Source organism: Lissotriton helveticus, chromosome 12 (assembly GCF_964261635.1).
Source record: "Lissotriton helveticus chromosome 12, aLisHel1.1, whole genome shotgun sequence".
In the NCBI taxonomy this organism is placed as follows: Eukaryota; Metazoa; Chordata; class Amphibia; order Caudata; family Salamandridae; genus Lissotriton; species Lissotriton helveticus.
The window spans coordinates 110,241,840-110,265,421 of record NC_136073.1 but is presented as its reverse complement, the minus strand read 5'-3'; the positions used below and the strand labels follow the sequence as shown (position 1 = coordinate 110,265,421).

At 46.0% G+C, this 23,582-nt stretch overlaps 1 protein-coding gene across 2 annotated transcripts in view; it reads left to right on the top strand.

Annotated features, from left to right (window-relative positions):
* The window catches only part of LOC144799820 (calpain-5-like), a 127,915-nt gene that overhangs the window by 59,509 nt on the left and 44,824 nt on the right, over window positions 1-23,582 (top strand). For both annotated transcript variants that reach the window (XM_078671391.1, XM_078671392.1), the window contains exon 5: window positions 18,370-18,562. In XM_078671391.1, the coding sequence (XP_078527517.1) occupies window positions 18,370-18,562 (193 nt within the window). The remainder of the gene's footprint in view (window positions 1-18,369; window positions 18,563-23,582) is intronic.

Here is a 23,582-nt window from a genome sequence, read left to right as displayed (position 1 = left end):
CCACTACATTTCCATTCTTCCAACACTCAAATTGGGATACTTCCACCACTTTTCCCACATCGCTAAGTTGAAACTTCATTTGGCCTTGGTCATTCTTCTTCTCCTCTTCCATGAGAACTCATCTCCCAGCTTGTTACTGGGAGAGGTGTGGCGCCGCGGCCAGGGCGACTGACGCTGGAATCTGGGGACCACGGTTCGATCCCCGGCTGCGACGGCAGGTTAGCCCAGCACCATGTGACTCTGCGCAATAGCTCGCTTAATCTTGCCGACGGCCCCCAGCGCCTAGAGACCCTTACGGGTGATTGTGCGCTTTACAAATGTGGACTTTAACTTTAACTTTTGGTTCTCTTTGCCAAACTTCATCTTCTCATTCCTTGCTATCGTATGAAAACAAAGCTCTTCTATGCTAACTGATGAGGCTTTGTCCACACCTGCAATGGAAACAAAATGCAACGACAACATTCCACATTGAAGGTTAAGCGCAAATAAAATGTGACACCGCACAATGAGCTTGCCCTGAAAATTCACATCCAGTATCAAGTAAAGTCAATTTAACACATGCACTGGATTACAATAAGAATATATTTCTAAACAAACAAACCCTTTTAGCAGCATTAGGATAATGAAAAACTCCTGGTGTGGGGGGGGGTGATGGGGGGGGCATAACATTCTAACCTGTACTATGTAGTTTGCAACTTTCTAACCGGTACCATGTGCTAGATTATGATTGTAACTTATGAACTATAAAGTAACAAAAGGGTCTCTGTGACAAAAGCAGTAAACCACTGAGCAATGCACATAAAATACTGTTCTGTGACTTGCATGATGCACATCCTTTGCAGCAGTCATATTAACCCTCTGCGCCACCTTAGATGAGTGAAAACTGCCACTAGACAAAACTCCCATCTCCCTCCAGCAGGTACATTAATCACCAGTTATCTTGACACTTTTATTGTTGCCTGAAAACTACTCAATATGCACGGAACTCTGCAGCGAGTGCTATTAAAACTGTTGCACTGCTACAAAAACGGCCCCCAGTAACAAAACTGTCTTCCACCGCACCTTCCAACCTCCCAGGGAAACACCAGACGCCAGTGCAGCCAGTCCGGCCTTGCTCTGGACTATCCCCTTGCTCAAACTTCATGGGTCTAATAACCATTGAAGGGATCTGGTATCCAAGCCTCCTACTTCTCCAAGCTCAGTTTCCAGTGTAATAGGATTTGATGCATGATGGACTGCCGATGTACTTTGGCCCAAGGAACCACCCAAAGGGAAGCCGCCATTTTCCCCTTTTTACAGGTGCGGCGGTGGCATGGATCAGCGGTAGGGGGGTGTGGGTAGAAGGTGGGAGGACTCGTGAGGTAGGGAGAGGATGCGGGAAGATGCAGGGAAGCAGCTATGAAAAAATTTAATTAAAAAACGTACCTTCTTGCCACTTCCATGCCGCGTCTCTCCTCCATAATCAATAGGTACTTTTTTCATTTAGGAAGAAAACCACAAAACAGGTTTATGTGTAAAATTACTCCAATGTGGTGAACTATATGGTACTTGGCCAAGTTCAGAAGAAATCCAGGGCTCTGGAGAATTTTGCAGACTCTTTTGGCATCTATGTACTTCTTCGAAAGAGAAGCAGAAATTAGCTAGTCTTCCAGATACAGAAAGCCATGGATCCCCTCTAAAAGAAGGCGACAAACCAGTGCAGTGCTTGATTTTTGAAAAGATAAGTGCAAGGGCCCCATATATACTTCAGAAGGCCCTATAACTTGCAGTATCCAATGTCCTTACAAATGCCAGCTATATGCTACTCCTCAGACTGACCAATGTAACTGTTTGGTGTAATCTCAATCTCCCAAAACTGTAAGTATTCCTAAGCATGCTGGTATTATTTATTTAACCATGTATTGCAGTATTACATACGCTGCTAATGTTCTCTGTTTAAATTTAAATAGACAGCTCCACCATGAGATGAAAGGTTATAAAAATGTGCAGATATTACAAAACTAGTGCCCGGTGTTGAGCCCAGGCAAACGCCGGCACAAATTAAGCACTGCTCCAGTTGGGCAATTACCTTGGTGACCACCCTTGGAGCTGAAGCTAGGCAAGAGGGAGCACTTGGAACTAGTCGTGAAGGTCCAAGACACTCAAGCAGAGGAACCTTTGGGAATTTGGATGAATCTGGATCTGTAGCTATGTGTCCTACAGGGCTAAAAGTGCCAGAAATTGCCTGGAGAGATAAGCAGCAACATTGACTTAAGGGTCACCATCTTTATTGCCTGCTATGGAATAAAGGACCTCACTTCTTTCAAGTCCAACACCAGCTGAGGTTGATGATGTGTTTGAAACGGGAATAACAAAACTGATCTAGATATAAATGTGGAAAAAAAATGACTACTGCTTTTGAAAGGATGAATCGGATAAACCTTCTCTGTTATCCAAAACCCAGACATCTGAGATTGAGTATTGTCCGATTTCGCGAATGTTCTTCACGATGTCAATGAACATAGTCTTTGTGTAGTCAGGTTTGGAAAGGAGAGAAAAGGCGATTTAAAAAGGCCTTGAGTCAAGATTGTTCAGAAGATGGGACCCTCCAGCCTTGATCCATTCCAAGGAAGGGCTGAAAGGTCCCGCTGGATGATGAAGCTGGAGCGAAGGCTCTTTTTGCACCCCAGTTGAACTCTCTGAAAGCGAGAGGAACAGTCCTCAATTTGCTCAGCTGACTTCGTAGCCAGGTCTAGCTGGGAACCAAACAGTTTGGCTGCAGTATGGGGAAGGTGCATCAACAAACCCTTCTGTATACTACCCCCTTCCATGACCTCACCTATCTATGACGTCTGCTTCCAATACAGACAAAGAGTCAAATATGTCTGAAAGGAACGTAACTTGTTGATACGTTATAGCCGTGGTGGAAGTACAGTCTTTTCTCTTTGACATCCCTTTTACCAAAGTCTGGAAATCCCTTAAAAGAGAATGCACTGCATATCTTGAGTAAGAGTTTGCTCTAATGGAAAACATTGGTTTCAGATTATGCTTGTTTTCTCATACTCACTCTTCTATCAACTGGATCATGACTGTACCTTCAGATGAGACGCCAGCTATCAACGAATCTACCTTCATACCCGAAGGAAACTCCTCTGCACTATGATGGAGTAGATCGCTTTTAAGGAGGAATCTTGGCGGCCCAGATCTTTCTACCTCCTTCTATTCTTTAGAAAGCACATTTCACATGTATGTTATGTTATTTTATTTTTATATAGCGCAAATCACCACTGGTCTCTAAGCGCTTCTAGAGAAGAGAACAGGTCGCTAGCATAAGAAACTCTAGTGGCAGCGGAGGCGGAACTTAGACCGATGTCAATGTCTCTCTAAACAGGTAGATCTTTAAAAGCTTTCTAAAGGAAAGCAGAACCGATTTCTTTTGCAGGTTCTCTGGTAGATCATTCCAGATCTGTGGAAGGAGGAATGAGAACGCTCTGCCCCCTTTGGTTTTAAGATTGTACCTAGAAGAGGCTAGTCTACAGGCCTCAGAAGAACGTAGAGCCTGGCCGGGAACGTACTTCTTCACTCGATCTTTTATATATTTCGGTGCATCCCCATGAATAGCCTTGTGGGCTATACAAAGACCCTTAAATTGTAGGTGCGTGTGAGGAGGAGGAGGAGGAGGAGGAGCTGTGAGCCGCGATCCGCAGTCTGTCGAAGCAGAGGGTCGAGGTGAGGTGTGCGGCGTGTGGCTGTGGCGGTATCCAGCAAAGAAGCACAGGAGCCGCGATCGGTGCCGGAGCCCGGAGCCGGAGCCGCGAACGCACAGGAGCGGTGACCGGGCTGATTGAGAGAGGTGAGCCGAGGTGAGTGGAGCTGGAGTAGCAGCGGCTCTCATTCCTGCTCCTACCCCTGCTCACACCCCAGCTCCTGCTTGCTCCCCCAACTGCCTCCCAATCAAGGAGGGCCCCGTCCTTATCTGCGCATCAGTGCATTCTGCACCTAAAGTGACCCCTGAGTTGACTGTTTCGGTACTCGCGACCGGGTTGCCGTTGCTCCAGCCATCGCTGTTACCACTGCCACTGCTGCCAATCGCGGCTCACTCGTGGTTTGCGGCTCGGCCGCTGCCCGACAGCCTGTTGCTGGCTGTTGGTTGTTCTGCCGCGGTTGGGGCTGTTCTCGGATTGCCGCCATTCGAGCCCGCTGCCCACTTGGCAGCCTTGGTTGGCTTTGCTCGGCTTGGATGTTTCTGGGCTGCCTCGGCTGTACTGGGAGCTCCGTGGCTAGAGCGCCGCAGCCGGACCACATTCCGAGAGACGGTGGAGCCTCTGAGCCCCAGGACCTGAGTGTAACTGCTGCAGACAGAGCATACCTGGAGAGGGAGCCAGAGAACTGCAGATTGCCAGTCACCAGAAGACTCCGGAAGACTCCGGAGCGCCATTCCAAGCGTGCTGCTGAAGAGATGTGAAATCAGTTTGCCGAATCCGTGCCCGCCAAATCTGCGGAATCTGTGCTGCCCTGAGGAGGCCCCTTGAAGCCCTTTCGAAGCCTACGGAAGTCCACGGGGGCCCACGGAACCCCCCGCGAGCTGACAGATAGCGGATGAACCTCTAGCCCACAACCGCGGCGGTAGTGTGCAAATTTCCCCCGACTGCTTCCTCTGCTAAGCACCTTTCTGCCTTTGATCAGCCGAGCTACGCCACGCCAAACAGTAAGTGGTACCGGAGTAAGAATCAATTGAATCAGGAACAACAACCCATACCACGGGTGCCTTGGTCATCCTTAGCAGCAGGAGCAAGACAGTAGCTGACAGTAGCCGAGCCAATTCATACATCAATTGCCCGATATACAAGCCAAGAATCTGTCAGCAGTGTGTTAAACAGGCTCACACCATTGGGATAGAACTCCATTAAACTCCATTAAATTGTAGCATAATTAAATAATAAAAAAAAAAACAAGCGCTTTTCAACGCCAGAGTGAGTAGTCACCACATAAGCAACAACCACGCTGTTCCTCCCTGACGGCAGCTGCTCCAACCCAGAGGGGGCAGACAGGTTTGGGAGGCGGAGTGGGAATAGAGCGGAGGTGTTGAGGTGTTGCGCTTACAGAAACTAGGAATTATCAGGTTGTTAGTGAGAGTACGCAAGAGAACTGCAAAACCCTACGCAAGCTCACAAACTTAAAAGATCTTAAAAGAGAAGAGGAGGTGCTGAGCGGAGTGGTCCTTGAGTGATCTTGTGCATTTCATGATGAGGTCTGGTGTCCAGCATGGAGCCCCGCAAAAATCTAAATGAATCCAGTCGATTGAGGAGAAATCAGAAGTGATGGTAGAGATTGGAAAAGACCTAGCCGGACCTAGCCGGGATAAGGGAAATGGAGAACAGGGGGGAGACGTGTTAATTAACGGAAGAAGCGCCTGTTCAGAGGAGAATCTGTTTATACCAGCTGAGGAAAGGGCTTTATCCACTTCTTTAAGTAAAGACTATGGGCCAGATGTAGGTCGGTCGGTAACGGCCAAAAATCTGTATTTTCGGCCGTTACCGACCGGTATTTAGAAAATGGCATGTAGGGGCCTTGATTTTACAGAATCGGTAAATTTACCGATTCGGTAAATTTACCGATTTTGTAAAATACCGAATTGGTAATTTTACCGATTCGGAATATCCAAATGTAGGTGGGACTCTTCAGAGTCCCAAAGGCCCTACAAATTCGGTATTTTAACACACAATCCAATTGGGTGTTAAAATACAGAATTCAGGTGTGCATGCACATGTGTGCATGCACACCTAGCCATGTGACAGACAGACATGCCCTTAGGGCATGTCTGTGTGCCACATGGTGCACATGCCTATTTTTGGGGTGCCACAGGGTGTCAAAGTGACACCCCCTGCACCCTTGCCAAAATCGGTATTTACCGATTCTGTAATTACAGAATCGGTATTGCCCATTGATTCCTATGCGCTTCAAAGCCCATAGGAATCAATGGGCAATACCGATTCGGTATTTACAGAATCAGTAAATACCGAATCTTAAAGATTCGGTATTTACAGAATCTGTAATACCTACATCTCCCCCTTCATATTTACCGACTCCTAAATACCGAATCGGTAAAATTCGGTATTTAAGAGTTGGTAAATAGGAATTACCTACATCTGGCCCTATGTTCATATGAAGTCTCCATGTGTGGCGCAGTCGTCTATAAAGACTACTTTTTTAAGTACCATCAAATACAGTCAAATAAAGATATTCACAAAGAAAACCATAAAAGAAAGTTCTCTGAGAGGGACGAACCTAGCGGGGGGTTTAGTGAGTGCATATTGTCTTCTCCCCTGTCCTCCCCATTGTGTAAAAAAGAAAAAGAAAAAGGAAGTTGCCCTGCTAATGTTCTGACCCAAACTAAGCTGCCTGTAAAAGTGGATGTTGTATCGGTTAAGCAGGACAGGAAGATTTTAGTCGAAGAGGTTGTGACAGATAAAGCGCTGACACCCACACTCGCACCCTCATTCCATCCCTTAATTGTAGCAGGGCGGTTACAAGCTCAGGCGCAAATTCACGTCTGTGACAGTACAGCGCAGGAGGGGCCTCGGCTGGCTAACGATTCTCAAATTGCCAGTCAAGAGTTGGGTTTTGAGGGGTTGGATGTAGGGAGTGACTTGTCTCCGCCGAAGGCACTGAATGAAAATAAATATGATTGTGTGTTTGATAATACGTATGTACGAGTAGCTGAAGCTGGAGATGGAGTTGAAGTTGGAATTCCAGCTTTCAAAGATGGATCCAGCGAATCCATTCTAGTTACAGAGGACTTACAGCCTGTCCCAAATAGTTGTTTAATTAAAGATGGTAATGTTAGCCTGATTAATCTGGATCAATCAAGTATAGCAATGGAGAATAGCTTTAATAGCCTCACTATTAATAAATCATTGTTCGATCAAGATGTTGGTAGCTCTGAGAAGACTTTTAGTACAAACGATCAATGTAGCTCAGACCTCAAAGAGAATATACCGTCATCTAAAGCTGAGGTCAACCAAAAAAAGAGTGAGGTTAGCACAGAGCAGAGTTTATGGGATTGTCTAATACATACCATGGGCTCAATCACTAATGCGTTAAATTTCCACTCAGACAAATTGGATGTTCAGGTGGATATATTAAACAATCTAGCAACCCATGTGGCGGGTATTGACACAAAACTCTTGCATCTAACCAATCTCATTATGAAAGTTCAAGCGGATAAGGATACTTCATATATAACCTGCACCTGTGCACAGTTGATTGATAAGATCTCGGATCTGCCTTCAGTAGTAAGTTCCATGGTGCAAGAAGTAAAATCGCTGTCGGGTAGAAATGGGCAAGGTGGGGAGGAAATGACCGCACCATCTAATATTTTATGCAGTCTGAGTAATGATGTAAAACCTCAATCTGTAAAAGATGCAAGTAATACACAAGCTCACACTGAAGTCCCTCATTTAGATTCTTTAGAAGATAGCTTGGCAATAGAAGGGGGAGCAGTGATGTTTCTGGTGGAATCAATGACTCAAGTAATTTGGAAAAGGCATGTTCGAAACAAAGCAAAGAAATAAGGGTTTCATCAAAACTGACAAATCTGTCAAAAAGGGCTAGGAAAAGGTTAAGGAAAACTCACAATAAAAAAGCACATGAACTACAAACTCTTAGTAAAGAAGTGAGTGTAGATCCTAACTCAGTGAAAGTAAAGGGATCTGAAATAAATTCATACAATTCATACTTTCCGATCTTTGGCCCCAATAAGAAATCAGGACTAATTGTAAATGTAAACCAATTATCGGAGTGTTGTTAAAAAAAAACAGGGGAGGTAGAGGGCACATCCGGTTCTGTCCCCATAGGGGAAGTGCCAATAATAACAAAGGAAAAAGTATCTGATCAAATTATAAGTGTAAGGGCAGAATGCCATAATTTACAATCTGAGCAAATTAGGAATCCAGCTAAATCTAACAGTCATTTAACAAGCCTGTGTAATGACCTAGGGATTGAATTAAGTCGGATATCAAGTAATGAACTAGTGGTCGACCAAGGAGCTCAAAACAACATTGTTAATCAGATACTAGCAAATCACACTGACCAGCAAGGTGATAATAGAACCATTCAGGGGGCCCATTTACGGACACAAGAGCGATTAATCAAGGAAGGCGAAGAAGTGAATTTGCTGACGGAAAGAGATGGGTCGCCAGTTATGGAAAATACATGCCCCCCTGTTATTATGGAGAAAGAGAATATTGAGTATTTAAACCTGTCGCCCGAAACAAGGAAAGTAGCCTTCAGTCCCCAATACATATCTAGAGGCCCGCACGATATTTTAAACCGTGGTAATATCTTGATATTACTACGTGTTATTACATATCTTAAAGATGTGGTAACTACGGATCTGGATGTAGTGGAATTTAAGAAAGAAGATGAATACCCCGATAAGGAGATAACAATTACAACTTGGCTAAACAGGAACATTGCTGACAAAATAATGGCGAATGTTAGCGTATTTGAGAAATGGGGTATTAAAGTTTAGCGACCACAAGCATCTTGTTATCCAATGGTGTTGATTCCAAACGAGCCCCTTGATATAAAGCAGCAAAAAAGTGATGAAAATAAAATATGTATGGCTAGTCAAAAACGAGATGATAGAAAAACAGCCAGAATAGAACAGGTCAGAGTTTAAAAAAATGCATCAGGCGCATCTAAGGAATTAAACATAGCATACGGTATCAAGATAAGGAGTAGCCAGTCTGGTTAGCGAACCTGTGAAGCATTGAAGAAAGTCCCAGAGTTACAAGACGATTGGAGTTGGCTCCCAGGAATATTAACTAAGCAAAATCTTGAAAAGAAGGATTGATGCTGTTCAAATCCTCTGACTCTTTGTTCCTGGAACACCAATGGCTTAAAATCGCTAATTGAAGATCAAGGGGTAATGGATTTCCTGAAAGATTCTAGTATAATAATGTTGCAGGAAACCTGGTCGACGTCTAATGAACCCCTTATCGGCTATATTGAATACTGTAATAGTGCAACACATGAAGCCAATTCAGGTCGCCCATGTGGTGGTCTTTCTATATATATTTCTACAAACCTTAAAGCATCTCACTTTGAAATTGACCTCCATGTAAAATGGCTCCAGTGTGTTAAACTAATAGCCAGTCATTCAATTATCTTATTAAATGTGTATTTAAGTTGCAAAAAGAAAGTTAGATCCTCTCAAATAATCCTGCTATGGGGAATGGTAAAAACTTTATATTATGAGCATTTGGATTCAGTATTTATTATTTCAGGTGATGTTAATATGCACTTTGTTCCTTTTAATAGGCAGACTCTTGACTTAAAACGGTTAGCTCAATGGACAGAAAATGAGTTAAAAAAATATAACCTAAAGATTTTGCAGGATTCGGATAATATTCCTACATTTATTAAAGCTGACTGTTCCTCTGTAATAGACTATACTATACTGTCTGAGAAATTATATAATTTAGTAAAAAATTACGAGATTGTCCCAAGGATCGAAAGCGATCACAATCCACAAGTCATTCTCCTTGACATTGATCCGGAGTACCTGCCAGAAACTAGGACTTTGATAAAAGCTCCAACGGCCTTTACTCTTAAAAGGTTAACATGGAATGGAAAAACTGAGGATAAAATCTTGGGCGTTCTTGGCTGTTTAATTCAAGATACGCATTCTGCTTATGCTGAAGGGCAGTTTATGGTTGAGCTTTGGTCCCATCTGTGTGATAAATTAGTAGCAAAATTTGCTACAGACGAGTCCTGTAAGGGTATAACACTAAATCCCAGGAGACCAGGATGGTATTCTTTCCACCTAGTATATCAAAAAAGAAAACTTAATAAAGAAATAAGATTACTTCACAGGAACAATAACAGGCTACCGCGTCTCAATACATCATGTAAAATCAGAGAGTTAAAACAGAGATACAAGAAGGAAATATGGATAGCAAAACAAGCCTATTATGAATCAACTTGGGCAAAGGTCCATCATGCATGTAAATCCAAAGACCTTCGGTTATTCTGGAGCATCATTAATGACATTGAGAATGGTAATAATAGAGGCAGCAGTGCTAATGTTGATGAAGTGGGCTGGGTGAGCTTTTTCAATGAAAAAATTGATACAGATTATTTAGATAATGATAAATGTAGTAATAATAGTTTAGTTGATATGCATAAAGTAAAAGATACGGGCAGTGGGGGTGGCATCTCTCCTCCTCAATGTAGAGTGGATATGGAACCCTGGTCGCTCAACAAAGTAAAAAAAGCAATAAAAAGGATTAAATCCAACGGAGCACCGGGTCCAAATGGTATCCCAAATGCAGTATTTAAGGCTGAATTGAGTAATTGACCGGAGTTAATAATGCTTTTATTTAATGAAATTCTTAAATCAGGTTTTCTTCCGTTATCCTGGCACGGGAGTATCATACAGCCGATTTACAAAAGTGGCCCGCAGGATAATCCGGCTAACTACCGTTTAATTACACTCACTGATGTAGAGGCAAAAGTATTTGCTAGTTGCTTGCTGGATGAGCTAAAGACTTGGGCCTCACAGGAGGAGCTGATTCCTAAATTTCAAACTGGGTTTAGAAGGGGTGAATCAACCCACACAAATGTGATTTTATTAACGTTATTAGGTGAGAGAGCCAAAACTAGGAAGCAAAGATTATATGTTTGTTTTATTGATTTAAAAGCCGCTTTTGATTCTGTGCCACGAAATATTCTTTGGGGGAAGCTACGGAATTGGGGTATTCCAGAGTCTCTATTAAAAATGATTATACTGTTATACTCCAACACCTGGGTGCAAATCAAAATAGGCGATGGTAAACATATGACCCAACGTCTAGCTACGAATGTGGGACTAAAACAAGGCTGTGTTTTGGCTCCTTGCCTTTTTAATCTTTTTATGGCTGATTTACCAGCCCATTTTAAAAATATAAATTCGTATTCGCCTTTTATTCATGGTCAGGAAATCAAATATATGCAATATGCAGATGATACGATTTTAATGAGCCATACAGAAATAGGATTAAAGAGGTTAATTAACTCTTTAACGGTTATGTTACACAAAATGGTCTGACAATTAATATAAAAAAGACAAAGATAATGACTATGGGAAAAGGGAAGCCTATGAGTAAAGAGTGGAATATTAACGGTATGGTGATTGAAAATGTGAAATTATACAAATACCTTGGAATCACGTTTGACGATGGTCTGATTTTTAGACAACATTTTAACAATCTTGAAGCCAGGGGTTGCTCACTTGCATTTGCTTTTAGAAAATTAAGAGACAAACTATTATGCCCCAACTACGACCATCTGATAAAGGTGATGCGAGCAAAATTAATGCCATCTTTGGAATATTGCTCAATTATCTTTAGGGGCAAAGACGCGAAAGTGCTCGACGATATAGAAATTAGAATATATAAATCTGTTTTTAAAATCCCCAAATATATTAGTCGAGCAAACATAAGACTGGAATTTGGTTTGAAAAACCAATCTCTGGCACGTCAATCTACATTCTTGAAGACTCTTTTAAAATTAGTGCGTTCGGAGGAAGGATCATTGGCAAAGTTATGCTGGCTTGAAATCTCAGAAGGGGAATATTCAAAAAATTGGCAGCTGTATTTTAATGAATGTATAAATAACTTTGACTGCTCTAATTTGGCTGATGAAATGAGGAGCAGGATAGTTTTAAAAAAAGAAATTAATCAAATGGCCGCATTATTAACAACTATAGCAGACTAGGAGGAATTAAGGAAAATAAGTCATTTCTGGACAGTTGCTAACTCTTTCGGTAGGCTGTCACCTCAATCTTACTTGTCTTATCATTTAAAACCTAGGCTTAAGAATAAATTTATGTATTTAAGGCTGGGAAGATATCCGACAAAGGATGGTATACCAAAATGGGAAAATCAATGGTCATCGAGCATTTGCAGGCTTTGTAGTCAAAGGGAGGAAACATTAACACACATAGTAACCTTATGCCCAGTTTTGGCAGAGGCTCGGAAGTTGATCCTAAAACCAATTTTTAATGAACTAGGAATTAGAACATGCAGGCAAGCGATTATTACCTGTTTGAGTGGGGCGAATATAAAAATTATTTATCACTTTGTTAAGTTCATCACTATTGTTGAGAAGAAACTCAAAGACGAAGAACAAGTAAATAACCATTTTTCGTGATATAAAATACTTAAAGAAATTTATTTTAAGAATTTTTTGAATCAAAATGTATGCCAGTTGAAGGGTCTATTAGTATAATTTACTATAGTTATGCACACAGCACTTTATTACAGCTTGCACATGGAAAACAGCAAAAAAAATGTATTTATATTTGTATTTCCTACTGCTAACAACTGTCACTTTAGTTAAATGCTGCTATAATAGTGATTGCTGCTAATATATTGTACTTTACTTAATACCTGTATTTTATTCACTGTGTAAACGTTTTAATATCATTAGGGAATTGACTGTATTAATGCATTTTTAGATGATCATTTTAAGATGATAATAACTTTGTCCTTGGTATATGTTTGTTTATGTTGGTTGCTTTTATCTATCTTTGTTTGTAATGATTTTAACTAATCAACAAATAAATACTACTACTACTAAATTGCAGGTGCTTTTCAATGGGCAGCCAGTGCAATTTATGTAGTAATGGAGTGGCTCGCGTTCTCCTAGGGAGTCTAAAAATGAGCCTGGCCGCATCATTTTCTACAACTTGCAAACTCCTGAGGAACTACTGGGGAATGCCCAAATAGAGGGCATTCCCATAATCCTGCCGAGAAATGACAGTGGCGGAAACAATTGATTGTAATGCAGAAGTAGAGAGGAGAGGAACAAGTCTCCGCAGTTGCCTAAGTAAACCCGTGCAGATGCCCACAACCGAAGAAACCTGGCAGGACATAGACAAATCCGAGTCAATTTTCAGTCCCAGGCTTTTTACTACTTACACTGGGATTGGGACCACACCTAACTCTGGGGGCCAAAAGAGGTCACACCAAGGGCTATTATGAGTTGGAATATTAAGCACCTCGGAATTGGCTGCCGTCCAGTTAACAGTAAACCTAAGTAGATTTTTTACTGATTTTTGAGCTGGCCGGTGTTGTCAAGCCGGACCAGGAGTTGGGTGTCATCGGCGTAGTTAAAGACCTGGCAGTCTCTGCGTGTTAGAGCCTCCATCAAGGGCTGCAAATTGATATTAAAGAGGAGGGGAGACAGTGCAGAAACCTGGGGGACTCCACAGGTCAGGGAGTCCAAGGTCGACAGCAGCTCACCCATCTGCAATCAGTCAGGAAGAATCTTCGCCATTGAAGTGCTTGCCCCTTTATGCCCAGATTCGACAGACGGTTCAGCAGAATGTTATGGCTGACCGTGTCGAATGCTGCTGACAGATCTAATAAAATCAGAGCACTCGGCTGTTTGTTATCGGCCCTAACTCTGATCTCGTCCAGGACGGACACCATCACCAGCTCTGTGCTATGGTGTGCTCTGAAGCCCGCCTGTCTACTGTGGAGCAATTGGTGATCATCTAAGTATTCTGCAAGTGTTTTCAGGATGTGTTGTTCCAAAATGTTTGCTTGAAACGGAAGCTGTGAGATGGGCCTGTAGTTTTGTAAGGCTGCCGTATCCGCCCCATGTTTTTTCAATAGGGGGGTGACCCTTGCTTCCTTCAAGTTAGTTAGTAAATAGCCCAGGTCTAAAGACTCATTGAGTAATCCCAGAGCCTGCCTTTCCAATCCCGGCAGAGCAATTTGGAAAAGCCTCGGAGGACAAGGGTCCATTCGAGAGCCTGATTTAATCTGTTTTGCTGATGCAGCCAGGGTGGCAGAATCAAAACTTGGGAAGCTAGACAGATGGCTGCTAGGGCAGGGGGGCTAATCTGATCCAGAGAGCTGAAGTCAATGGGGGTTGTGGCGATTTCCGAAACAATGTCTACAACTTTCTGGAGAAAGAAATCCTGGAATCTATCTCAGTTCGGGAGAGCAATTGTGGGCATATTTTCCCCTTTTTGACTCAGTTCCTTCAGAATGGCAACGATCTCCTTTTGTTTATTTCCTGCCAGAGCAATCCTTTCTTCGTAAAATGCAACTTTCCTAACTAGGATAGCTGATTTATACATGGTCCCAGTTAATGGCATACTTTCTGGCACTCTGTAGCGGTACAGCACAAAAGCAGAATAGGAAAGGCAAGATCACTGCAGAGATGAAGAATTTCAATGAGGTGCGTCCCTTGCACATAATCACCTCTGACATCTTCATCCTATTCAGGATCTTCCTTAATCAATCAATCATCAATCATAACATTTGTATAGCGCGCTACTCACCCGGAAGGGTCTCAAGGCGCTTTGGGGAGGGGTTCGCTACTGCTCGAACAGCCAGGTCTTGAGTTGTTTCCTGAAGGCGAGATGGTCCTGTGTCAGCCGGAGGTGGATGGGGAGGGCGTTCCATGTCTTCGCTGCCAGGTAGGAGAAGGATCTTCCTCCGGCGGTGGCTCTTCGGATGCGTGGTACGGCGGCGAGGGCGAGGCTTGTAGAGCGTGGCTGGCGGGTGGGCGTGTAGAAGGTCAGGCGGTCGTTGAGGTACTTGGTGCCCAGGTCGTGGAGAGACTTGTGTGCGTGGGTAAGGAGCCTGAACGTGATCCTTTTGCTGACGGGGAGCCAGTGCAGGTCCCTCAGGTGGCCGGAGATGTGGCTGCGTCGGGGGATGTCCAGGATGAGTCGGGCGGAGGCGTTCTGTATGCGCTGGAGTATTTTCTGTAGTTTGGCTGTGGTTCCCGCGTAGAGGGTGTTCCCGTAGTCCAGTCGGCTGGTGACGAGTGCCTGGGTGACCGTCTTCCTGGTTTCGGTCGGGATCCATTGGAAGATCTTTCGGAGCATACGCAGGGTGTTGAAGCACGATGAGGAGACGGCGTTGACTTGTCTGGTCATCGAGAGGGAAGAGTCCAGGATGAAGCCCAAGTTGCGTGCGTGGTCGGTTGGCTTGGGTGCGGTGCCCAGGGCAGGGGGCCACCAGGAGTCGGCCCAGGCGGAGGGCGATGGTCCCATGATGAGGACTTCCGTCTTGTCTGAGTTCAGTTTCAGGCAGCTGTTCTTCATCCACTCGGCGACGTCTTTCATCCCTTCGTGCAGGCTCGTTCTGGCGGTGGGGGGGTCTCTGGTGAGGGAGAGGATCAGTTGGGTGTCATCGGCGTAGGAGATGATGTTGAGGTTGTGCTGGCGTGCGATGGTTGCAAGAGGTCTCATGTAGACGTTGAAGAGGGTGGGGCTGAGTGATGATCCTTGCGGTACGCCGCAGATGACTTTGGTGGCCTCGGATCGGAACGGTGGGAGGCGGACTCTCTGTGTTCTTCCGGCGAGGAACGAGATGATCCACTCCAGTGCCTTCCCTTGGATCCCGATGTTGTTGAGTCGTTGGACTAGAGTGCGGTGGCAGACGGTGTCGAACGCTGCAGAGAGGTCCAGGAGGATGAGGGCCGCTGTTTCCCCGTTGTCGAGCAGGGTTCTGATGTCGTCGGTGTCTGTGATGAGGGCGGTCTCGGTGCTGTGGTTGGCTCGGAAACCGGACTGCGAGGGGTCAAAGGATCCGTTCGTCTCGAGGAAGGCTGCAAGCTGTCTGTTGACGGTCTTCTCGATGACTTTGGCAGGAAAAGGGAGGAGCGAGATGGGGCGGAAGTTCTTGAGGTCGGTGGGGTCCGCTGTTGGTTTCTTCAGTAGGGCGCTGAGCTCGGCATGCTTCCAGCTCTCCGGGAAGGTGGCTGTATTGAAGGAGGTGTTGATGACGTGGTGGGGGCAGGGGTCGGTTGGAGATCCGGAGTGGATGATGTTCATCGTGTGGGCTGGGTCTTCGGTGGTCACCGTGGTCCAGATGCGGAGGGTGGTGGTGGGGGGCGCTGGTTCGACGGTTGGGTGCGTGGATGGTGCGTCGAAGCTGTTGTGGATGTCGGCGATCTTGCGGTGGAAGAACGAGGCGAGAGAGTCGCAGAGATCTTGTGAAGGAGTGATGTCGTTGTTGCCGGTACTGGGGTTGGAGAACTCCTTGACGCCTTGGCGATGCTGAAGAGTTCCTTGCTGTCGTGGGCGTTGTTGTCCAGTCGTTCCTTCAGTGATTTCTTCTTGGTGGTGCGGATAAGCTGGTGGTGCTTGCGGGTGGCTTGTTTGAGGGTGGTCATGTTGTCTGTGGTCTGGTCGAGGAGCCAGGCTTTCTCGAGGGTGCGGCAGTTCTTCTTGGAGTCCTTGAGTTCGTCGGTGAACCAGGAGGCTTTCTTGCTTCTTGGTCTGCTGGGAGGGTTGTTTAGTGGAGCGAGGTCGTCGGCGCAGGCGGTCAGCCACTGTGTGAGGTTGCGGGCTGCTTCGTTGGGGTTTGTTGTGCTGGCGGGTGGGTTCTGGCTGAGGGAGGTGGTGATCTGCTCGGCTGTGATCTTGCTCCAGCTCCTGTGAGGAACCTGTTGCGGGTGGCGGTGGGTCGTGGTTCTTCTGAAGCTGAAGTGGACGCAGCTGTGGTCGGTCCAGTGAAGTCCGGTGGAGTGGCTGAAGGTGATGTGCTTGCTGGATGAGAAGACGGGGTCAAGCGTGTGGCCGGCGTAGTGGGTGGGGGTGTTGACCATTTGCTTGAGTCCGAGGTTGGCGAGGTTGTCCAGCAGGGCGGCGGTGTTGCGGTCCTTGTTGTTCTCCAGGTGGAAGTTGAGGTCCCCTAGGAGGATGTAGTCAGTGGAGCGGAGGGCGTGCGGGCTGATGAAGTCCGTGATGTCTTCGCTGAATTGTGTGCGTGGTCCAGGGGGTCTGTAGACGAGGGTGCCTCTGAGGGTCGTCTTTGGGTCAGTGTGTATCTGGAAGTGGAGATACTTGGCGGCGGCGAAGGTGTCGTTGGAGTCGGTCGTGATGCGGATGGTGTTCTTGTGTACGATGGCGATGCCTCCCCCAGTCTGGTTGACGCGGTCTCTCCGGATGATCTTGTATCCGTCTGGGATGGCGATGGCGATGTCGGGCGCTGAGGAGGCGTTCATCCAGTTTTCTGTGAGGAAGGCGACGTCTGGTGAGGTTGTGTCGAGCAGGTTCCAAAGTTCGATGGCATGTCTGTGGATGGAGCGGGTGTTGAGCAGGATGCACTTGAGGTGGTTGTTCCTGGTGCTCGGCTTGGTAGCTGTGGTGCAGGTCCGGAGGCAGGTAAACTTGCAGGCTTGACAGGTGAAGGGTCCTAGGGTGCGTCTCGGGGTGGCTCGGTGGCAGGCTCTTGTTCGGTCGGGTTTGAGTGCGATGAGGGTGGCGGCGTCGTAGGTCCATCGGGGGCGTGGCCGCAGGGAGGCAGCGGCGGGAAGAAGCTGGTGCGAGCGGGCGGCTCAGCGGCGGTTGGGTCGCCCGATCAGGAACAGGAATCAGGAACAGGAAGCGTCAGCAGGAGGCAAGCAGCAGAGGAGCGTGGGGGCGACCATGTATCCCATACATAATCCATTCTGGTATCTCCGGGGCAGGTAAGTCCTCCTTATCCCCCACATTATCCACTCTGGGGATCTCTGGGGAAGGGAAGTCCTCTTTATGCCCCCATATAATCTATCCTGGACAACTCCGGGGCGGGTAAATCCTCCTTATTCCCTCTCCTAATCCATTCTGGCATATCTGGGGCAGGTAAATCCTCTTTATTGCCCCCCCCCCCCCCCATAATCCACTCTGGACATCTCTGGGACAGGGAAGTGTTCCTCCCCCTCCAGTGCAGCAGCAAGTGTTTGACTCCTCTTCTGCTGCAAGTCTGTAATGAGGGCAAAGTTTCAGAAGGCTGGAGAAAAAGAGTTAGTAGGAGGCAGGTGAACACGAAGCACATTTGTGAGACTGCAGATAAGTGAAAAATGCCCACTGCTGCAACTTAAGCTCACCAGCAGCCAGGCGGATTTATATGGTATCCGAGAAAAAGCTATAATACAGCATGTGTAATTCTTAGAGATTGACGCCATTGTATAGTCGGGCAGGGGCAGCAGCTCGCCGACCAAAGACAAAAAAAATGCTCCCAGATCTCTCGCAAGAGCAGAGAGGGACTCCCGGTAGCAGCAAAGCGGGCGAGTTCCTGCAGAGCTCTTCAGAGTGCAAACAAGACAAAATGGCAGTTCAAATGCTTGTTCTAGTATCTGTCTCAGGTTAGGTGCACCAGTTTCTGTTGGGCACGATCTTACTTTTTGACGACTGGAACTGCTGCCTCCACTGAGCGCACCAGGATGCAAGTCAGACACAATGACATTGCAAGTTTTTTCTTCTAGTATCTGTCTGCCTCAGTCTGTTGGTGGCCTGTTTTGTCTTTGGCGCTCTTTGACTTTGTATTTCTTTGAGTTTGTCTCAGTCTGTCCTACAACATGGCTCCGCTGACCTGCTTCTGTCCCCGTCTCCCTCAGGTTGAATGGCTGCTACGAGACTATGGAGGGCGGTAATACCAGCGAGGCCCTGGTGGACTTCACGGGCGGTATCTCGGAACCCGTTTGCTTGGATGAGGAGAACATTTCAGCAGACCTGGAGAAGAAGAAGAAACTCTTCAAGTCCCTGATGAAGGCTCATTCCCGGGGCTCTCTCATCAGCTGCTCCATCAAGGTAAGTGAAACCTTGGGGGAGAGGAGTTGGCTTAATGGCTAGGGCGGTCGACCTCGAATCTGGGGAACTGGGATTGAGTCTCGGCAATGACGTTGAACATCCTGTGATTCTGGGAAAATCACTTAATCTCCCGTGCCTAACAAAAATTAATGTGTCCTCATGTAATGCAACTGGTGCTATGTAAAGCGCTCTGATACCCGGTTTGGGTCAAGTCCGCGCTATATAATACTCTGTGTAAAAACAACAAAAAAAAACTGACTGACCTTGAGCAGTCATTGCAGACGCTGCTATGGTTAGCGTCCTAACCCTGATGATTGTATGGGGTCTCAATAGCTGCTTCATCAAAGTAAGTGAAACTGACTGACCTTGTGAAGTCCTAGCAGATGTTGCCATGGTTAGCTCCCTTACCCAGAGAGGTTTATGGGGTCTTAATATTTGCTTCATCAAGGTGAACTTGTCAGGAGAGTGTTTAAACACTGTATTCCACCCTTTGTGTCAGAGAATGTAAGGAAGCATACCCCACAAATGGATCCAGAGACAGTGGTCTAGGAAGAGTTTTGCCCACAGATTATATTCAGCCTCTAATGCAGAAGGGGAGTAAACATGATAATGGTCTGTGCAAAAAAGCATCAGTAATACTTAATATTAAAGAACAGTCTGAAACAAAGGAAAACAAAGAAACTGGGTAGAGTGTCCTTATAATGTTAGGAATTCTACCTGACAAGAGAAACCCACCAGGGCCTCCTACCATGTCTCTTTCCACGTCTAAAAATGTGCCTCCTGCCCTCATCAGATCGGATTAGAGATCATGGAAACATTTCCCAGTGATTCTACGCTTCAGGAATGGAAGGTATTGTAGTTGCACACTTCTGTAATGTGTTGTAAGCTTTTTGTACATGCAAGCGACAGGGAAGTTTACTATGTCACTCAGAGTGAAGAGGTGGAAGCGCTAGACTGCAGAAGGTTAGTTGTGGAGGACTGTGTTTAAGGCTGCGTACTGCACACTTCGTTTCTAATCTAGACATGCTGTTGTTGGAGTGGGCGATAGGTATTGACTGCTTGCCTTCTCGCTGTTGTACTGGTGTCACGATGCAGCAGGTGCGAATGGCTGGGGACTGCAAGTGCCTAAGTAGGTAAAGTGAACAGCTTACGAATCAGATTTCAGAGGGACCTCTTGCATCCTTCAACCTACTTGGGCATGAATGACACTCATTCTTTGCGATATGGCCATTTGGTTGGCAAGTATTCAGCTAGTTCCTTTTGGTTTGGGGGTACCCGGTTTGCGGGTAGATGGGGCGAGCTAATCTCTGCAATCCCAGGAAAAGTGGTAGTTGCAAGTTGCAGACCTCCAGGAATCTCACAACTCTTGAAAAATGTTGGTCTCAGGCCAGGGTTGAGGTCTTGCTTTTTCACTGGGTCCATTTTTTCTCCTCATTCTGACATTAATTGACCAACTTTCTTGACCCCGGAGCAGCAGAACTGACATTTGTCAAGCGACAGCTTGAGGTCTTCTTTTGTCAACCGCTCATGTCCTTTGCTTGTGCTCTTCCAGTGATTTTGTGAGGACAATAATGTCACCCATACCCACCAATGGCTTGATTCATGGTTGAGTCTTAATGTAAAATCCTTTGATGGTGAAGAAAATGCAACGTAAAATCCTCTGATAGTGAAGTGCTAGATCTGTCAATCTTCCTACCCAAATCACAAAGTGAGACTGTGCCCTGAGTGACTTACAGCTGAACAGCCTTTCAGCCACAAATGAAGCAGATACCAACAGATTCAATGTCAACAGTGCACACAATCCAATGCATCGTTAAAATTGCTCACAAGAAAAAACACCTTTTGTGGCAATCTAAAAACAGTCAAAACCACTTGGGTGAGTGCATTTACAAACCCTTTTAAGAGGTCTCCTCTTCCAGATCATGTGACTCTTCATCGCACTCAGAGGGCAAGATTAGGTCTCAAGACGGGCACCACCTGAAAACCCCTTCAGCCGCAAATGACTTCAGAATGAGCAGTTTGAAGCCAATGTTCAATGCCAAGAAATCATCGCTCTCCATGCTTTAGCATACAGTGACCTTCTTCAGGTTCATCTTGTGACCTTTAAAGGTAGGGTCCTTAGGGAGAGTCCAATATAGGACGGTGTGACAAAGGCGTCATTTTAAGAAAGGGTCAAGCAATAGGTCCCCAGCGGAATACAGCGGTTCCTAAGTCACAACAGCTGTATTGAAGCTTACTTTGAATTTGAGGAAGATGCCTCTTGGATGGAATGCTACAATAATTAGGGCAGAAGTGCTGTCCTATCAGCATGACTATGGGAAGAACCGGTCCATTCACACGTGCTCAGCTGGTAATAAATATTCCTATCAGGTTTGGTATAGCATATTGCCCATGTTTGAATTTACATATATTTGCAAACTATTGTGATAACTCTGCTGGTTAACGCCTCTAGTACCGCACTGCACGAACCTGCGGCTCAAAGGCATCGTTTTTGGCAGTGCTGTCACAGCCATTGTTACTTTCTCGGTTGATAAAATGGGCAGCATTGATTTGGATTATAGTAACAACTGATGTTACTGCAGTTCAAAAGGCTTTTGCAGTGAAGTCATATAAAACAAATTGTTTATCTAAAATCTTTTTAGGTCGGACTCCAGACAGCTTTCACTACCTGACCCCATGTCACCACAGAACACACATATACACATACAAAGAGGAGCTTTGAGTCTTCCCTCTAAACCACTGGTGTGTGTGGGTCAGCTTCCTTTAGGCCTTGGCTTTCTGGCTGTCCTTCTTGTTTTGGAACCAGATCCTGGCATATTGAGAAGATTTTCACATTTTCCAAGTAATCTCTGACTACTGATTTTAGCTATGCCAGTGTCTTTGAGAACCCCCTGTCTTTGAAGTCGGGGGACCCATTTTCCCACGATTTATAACAGTGAGGGGGGGTGACCCGACTGGCAATAAATTCATTCAGAGCATCCGTCCCGAGTTAAATACTCCACGGGATTGATTCCCAGTGTATTGGAAGCTGTTTACCTATTACTGCATGCTTCCACTCATTTTTGAGAGCCTAACCAGGTCCACCACCACCACTCACACGGCGGAGGTTCCCCATTGCTGCTTTTAAGTGCTCTTCATAGTCCAGTTCTGATGAAGACCCCACCGTAAGGACACCATTCAATCCTGCACTCGGGGGTCGAAACGTCGACAACACACTGACATCCTACTACACAAACTCTGGCGACATTGTTTACCAAGCATTTACAATGCAACGGTTTCGCCTTTGCAAAAGTTAGAGCTATTGGCATTGTAAATGACAACATTTTTATTTATGTGTTGGTTTTGAAAACAGATAAATAAATGGCATTGTCATTTACAATGTCAATAGCTTAATCTCTGGGCTGGGGGGGCTTAACTGTAAAGAAGGACTCTAGGGGAAGGCTGCCATGGTCACAGATGTGCCTCTATTTCCCCAGGCCCATAACACTTCTAAAGAATCGAAGGTTGCACAAGCCCCCATGTCGCTCAGTGTTGCACAATCTTAATAATGGGCCCTCGGCTGTTCTGAAGCAGGTCCCACCAAACATGACCGCCCTTGCTACGTACTTGGGTGAATCCGGACACAACCTGGTACTCCGTTGCCACACTGTTCCACCACCCAGCCGACATCCAGGATCATTGGAACTATGCAACTGCTAGCTGGAGCTCTTTCTGCACTAGCCACATAATCCATCTACTGCTGCAGAATTTGCAGATTACGAAAAAAAAACTCTTTCGCGCTCTAACGGACCAAAAGTTACTAAAAACGTTGTCAATGGTGCTGGTGCTGAGGGGGAAACCCCTTGGTCCAGATAGCGGTAACATGCATAAAAGGACAAAATAATAAAGTAATACTGCCACAAGTACCGCATAATTTACCTTTGCCTGCCACATTTGGTCAACCCTGCTTCATAATTTGCTCCTCCTTGCATCATAATTCCAGTGCTCCCGTCTTCACCTCCTGCTGTTAAAACGATTGACAGGTCAGTGTCGCAGTGTCGCAGTCAGTCACACTCCCACCCCACCGTGGTCACCACAGAGCATGCTCGGGGACCCGGCGGCCTCCCGGTCCTCGCCTCCACCTGCCGCTCCCAGGGCCGTCCAGGAGTGTCGTCACCTTGGGGGCAGGGGCGGAGGCAGGTAGTGTCAGCAGGGGCGAGGGGAAGCCGGGGCTCCCTGCTGTGGTGAATTGTGCAAGGCTGAGAGGGGGGTAGGGGGGGGGGGTGCGAGGGGGGGGGGAGCAGAGCAGAGAGGCCAGCCTCAAAAGTGCTCTTCAGCACGTGCGCGATGACGAAGGAGTAGGAGCATGCTGGACTGGTTTGAAAAAACACTTTCATTTGATTAACCTGAAGGTTACAAAATATACGTACGCACACATTAAACAAAATGGCAGTGAACCAGAATGGACATAGAAAATATATGCAGATGTGCATAGAGTAATATACTGTTTACTAGCATGCATTCTCCTTTCTTACGTCAAAGTGACAGGCAGTCAGACAATAGAAAGCTCTTTTCTCATGTCAATGCTGTGTATACTACTGTAATAACGCTGTAAGTAATAATGTGAGGGTGGGTGAGCTTGTACACCTAGCAGCATTCATTCACCTGCGGTAGAAACGGCAGACATCACTACAAACAGATGGGGAAGAAATAAAGATAGGTAAAAGAGCAGGAGCACAGAGTGACCCGGAAGTTCTAAAGTGAGCTCGAGGAGCAGCACGTGCAAAGATTCAGACAACTTAGAAATATTTATTAGAGGCAGATCAGAGAGCATCACAGATCGATCAGGAGGAACGGGTAGGAACAAATGAGGGAGCATCAGAGAACTCAGAAAAATGTAGAGGCAGTCAGGCAGATCCTGGATCGCCGCGAACGAATCAAGGAGAGGATGTGGATTAACGGCTAGAGCGGCCGACTTTGACCCTGGGGGACCAGGTTCGAGACTGGCGGGGGGCTCAAGCATCCTGTGATTCCGGGCAAA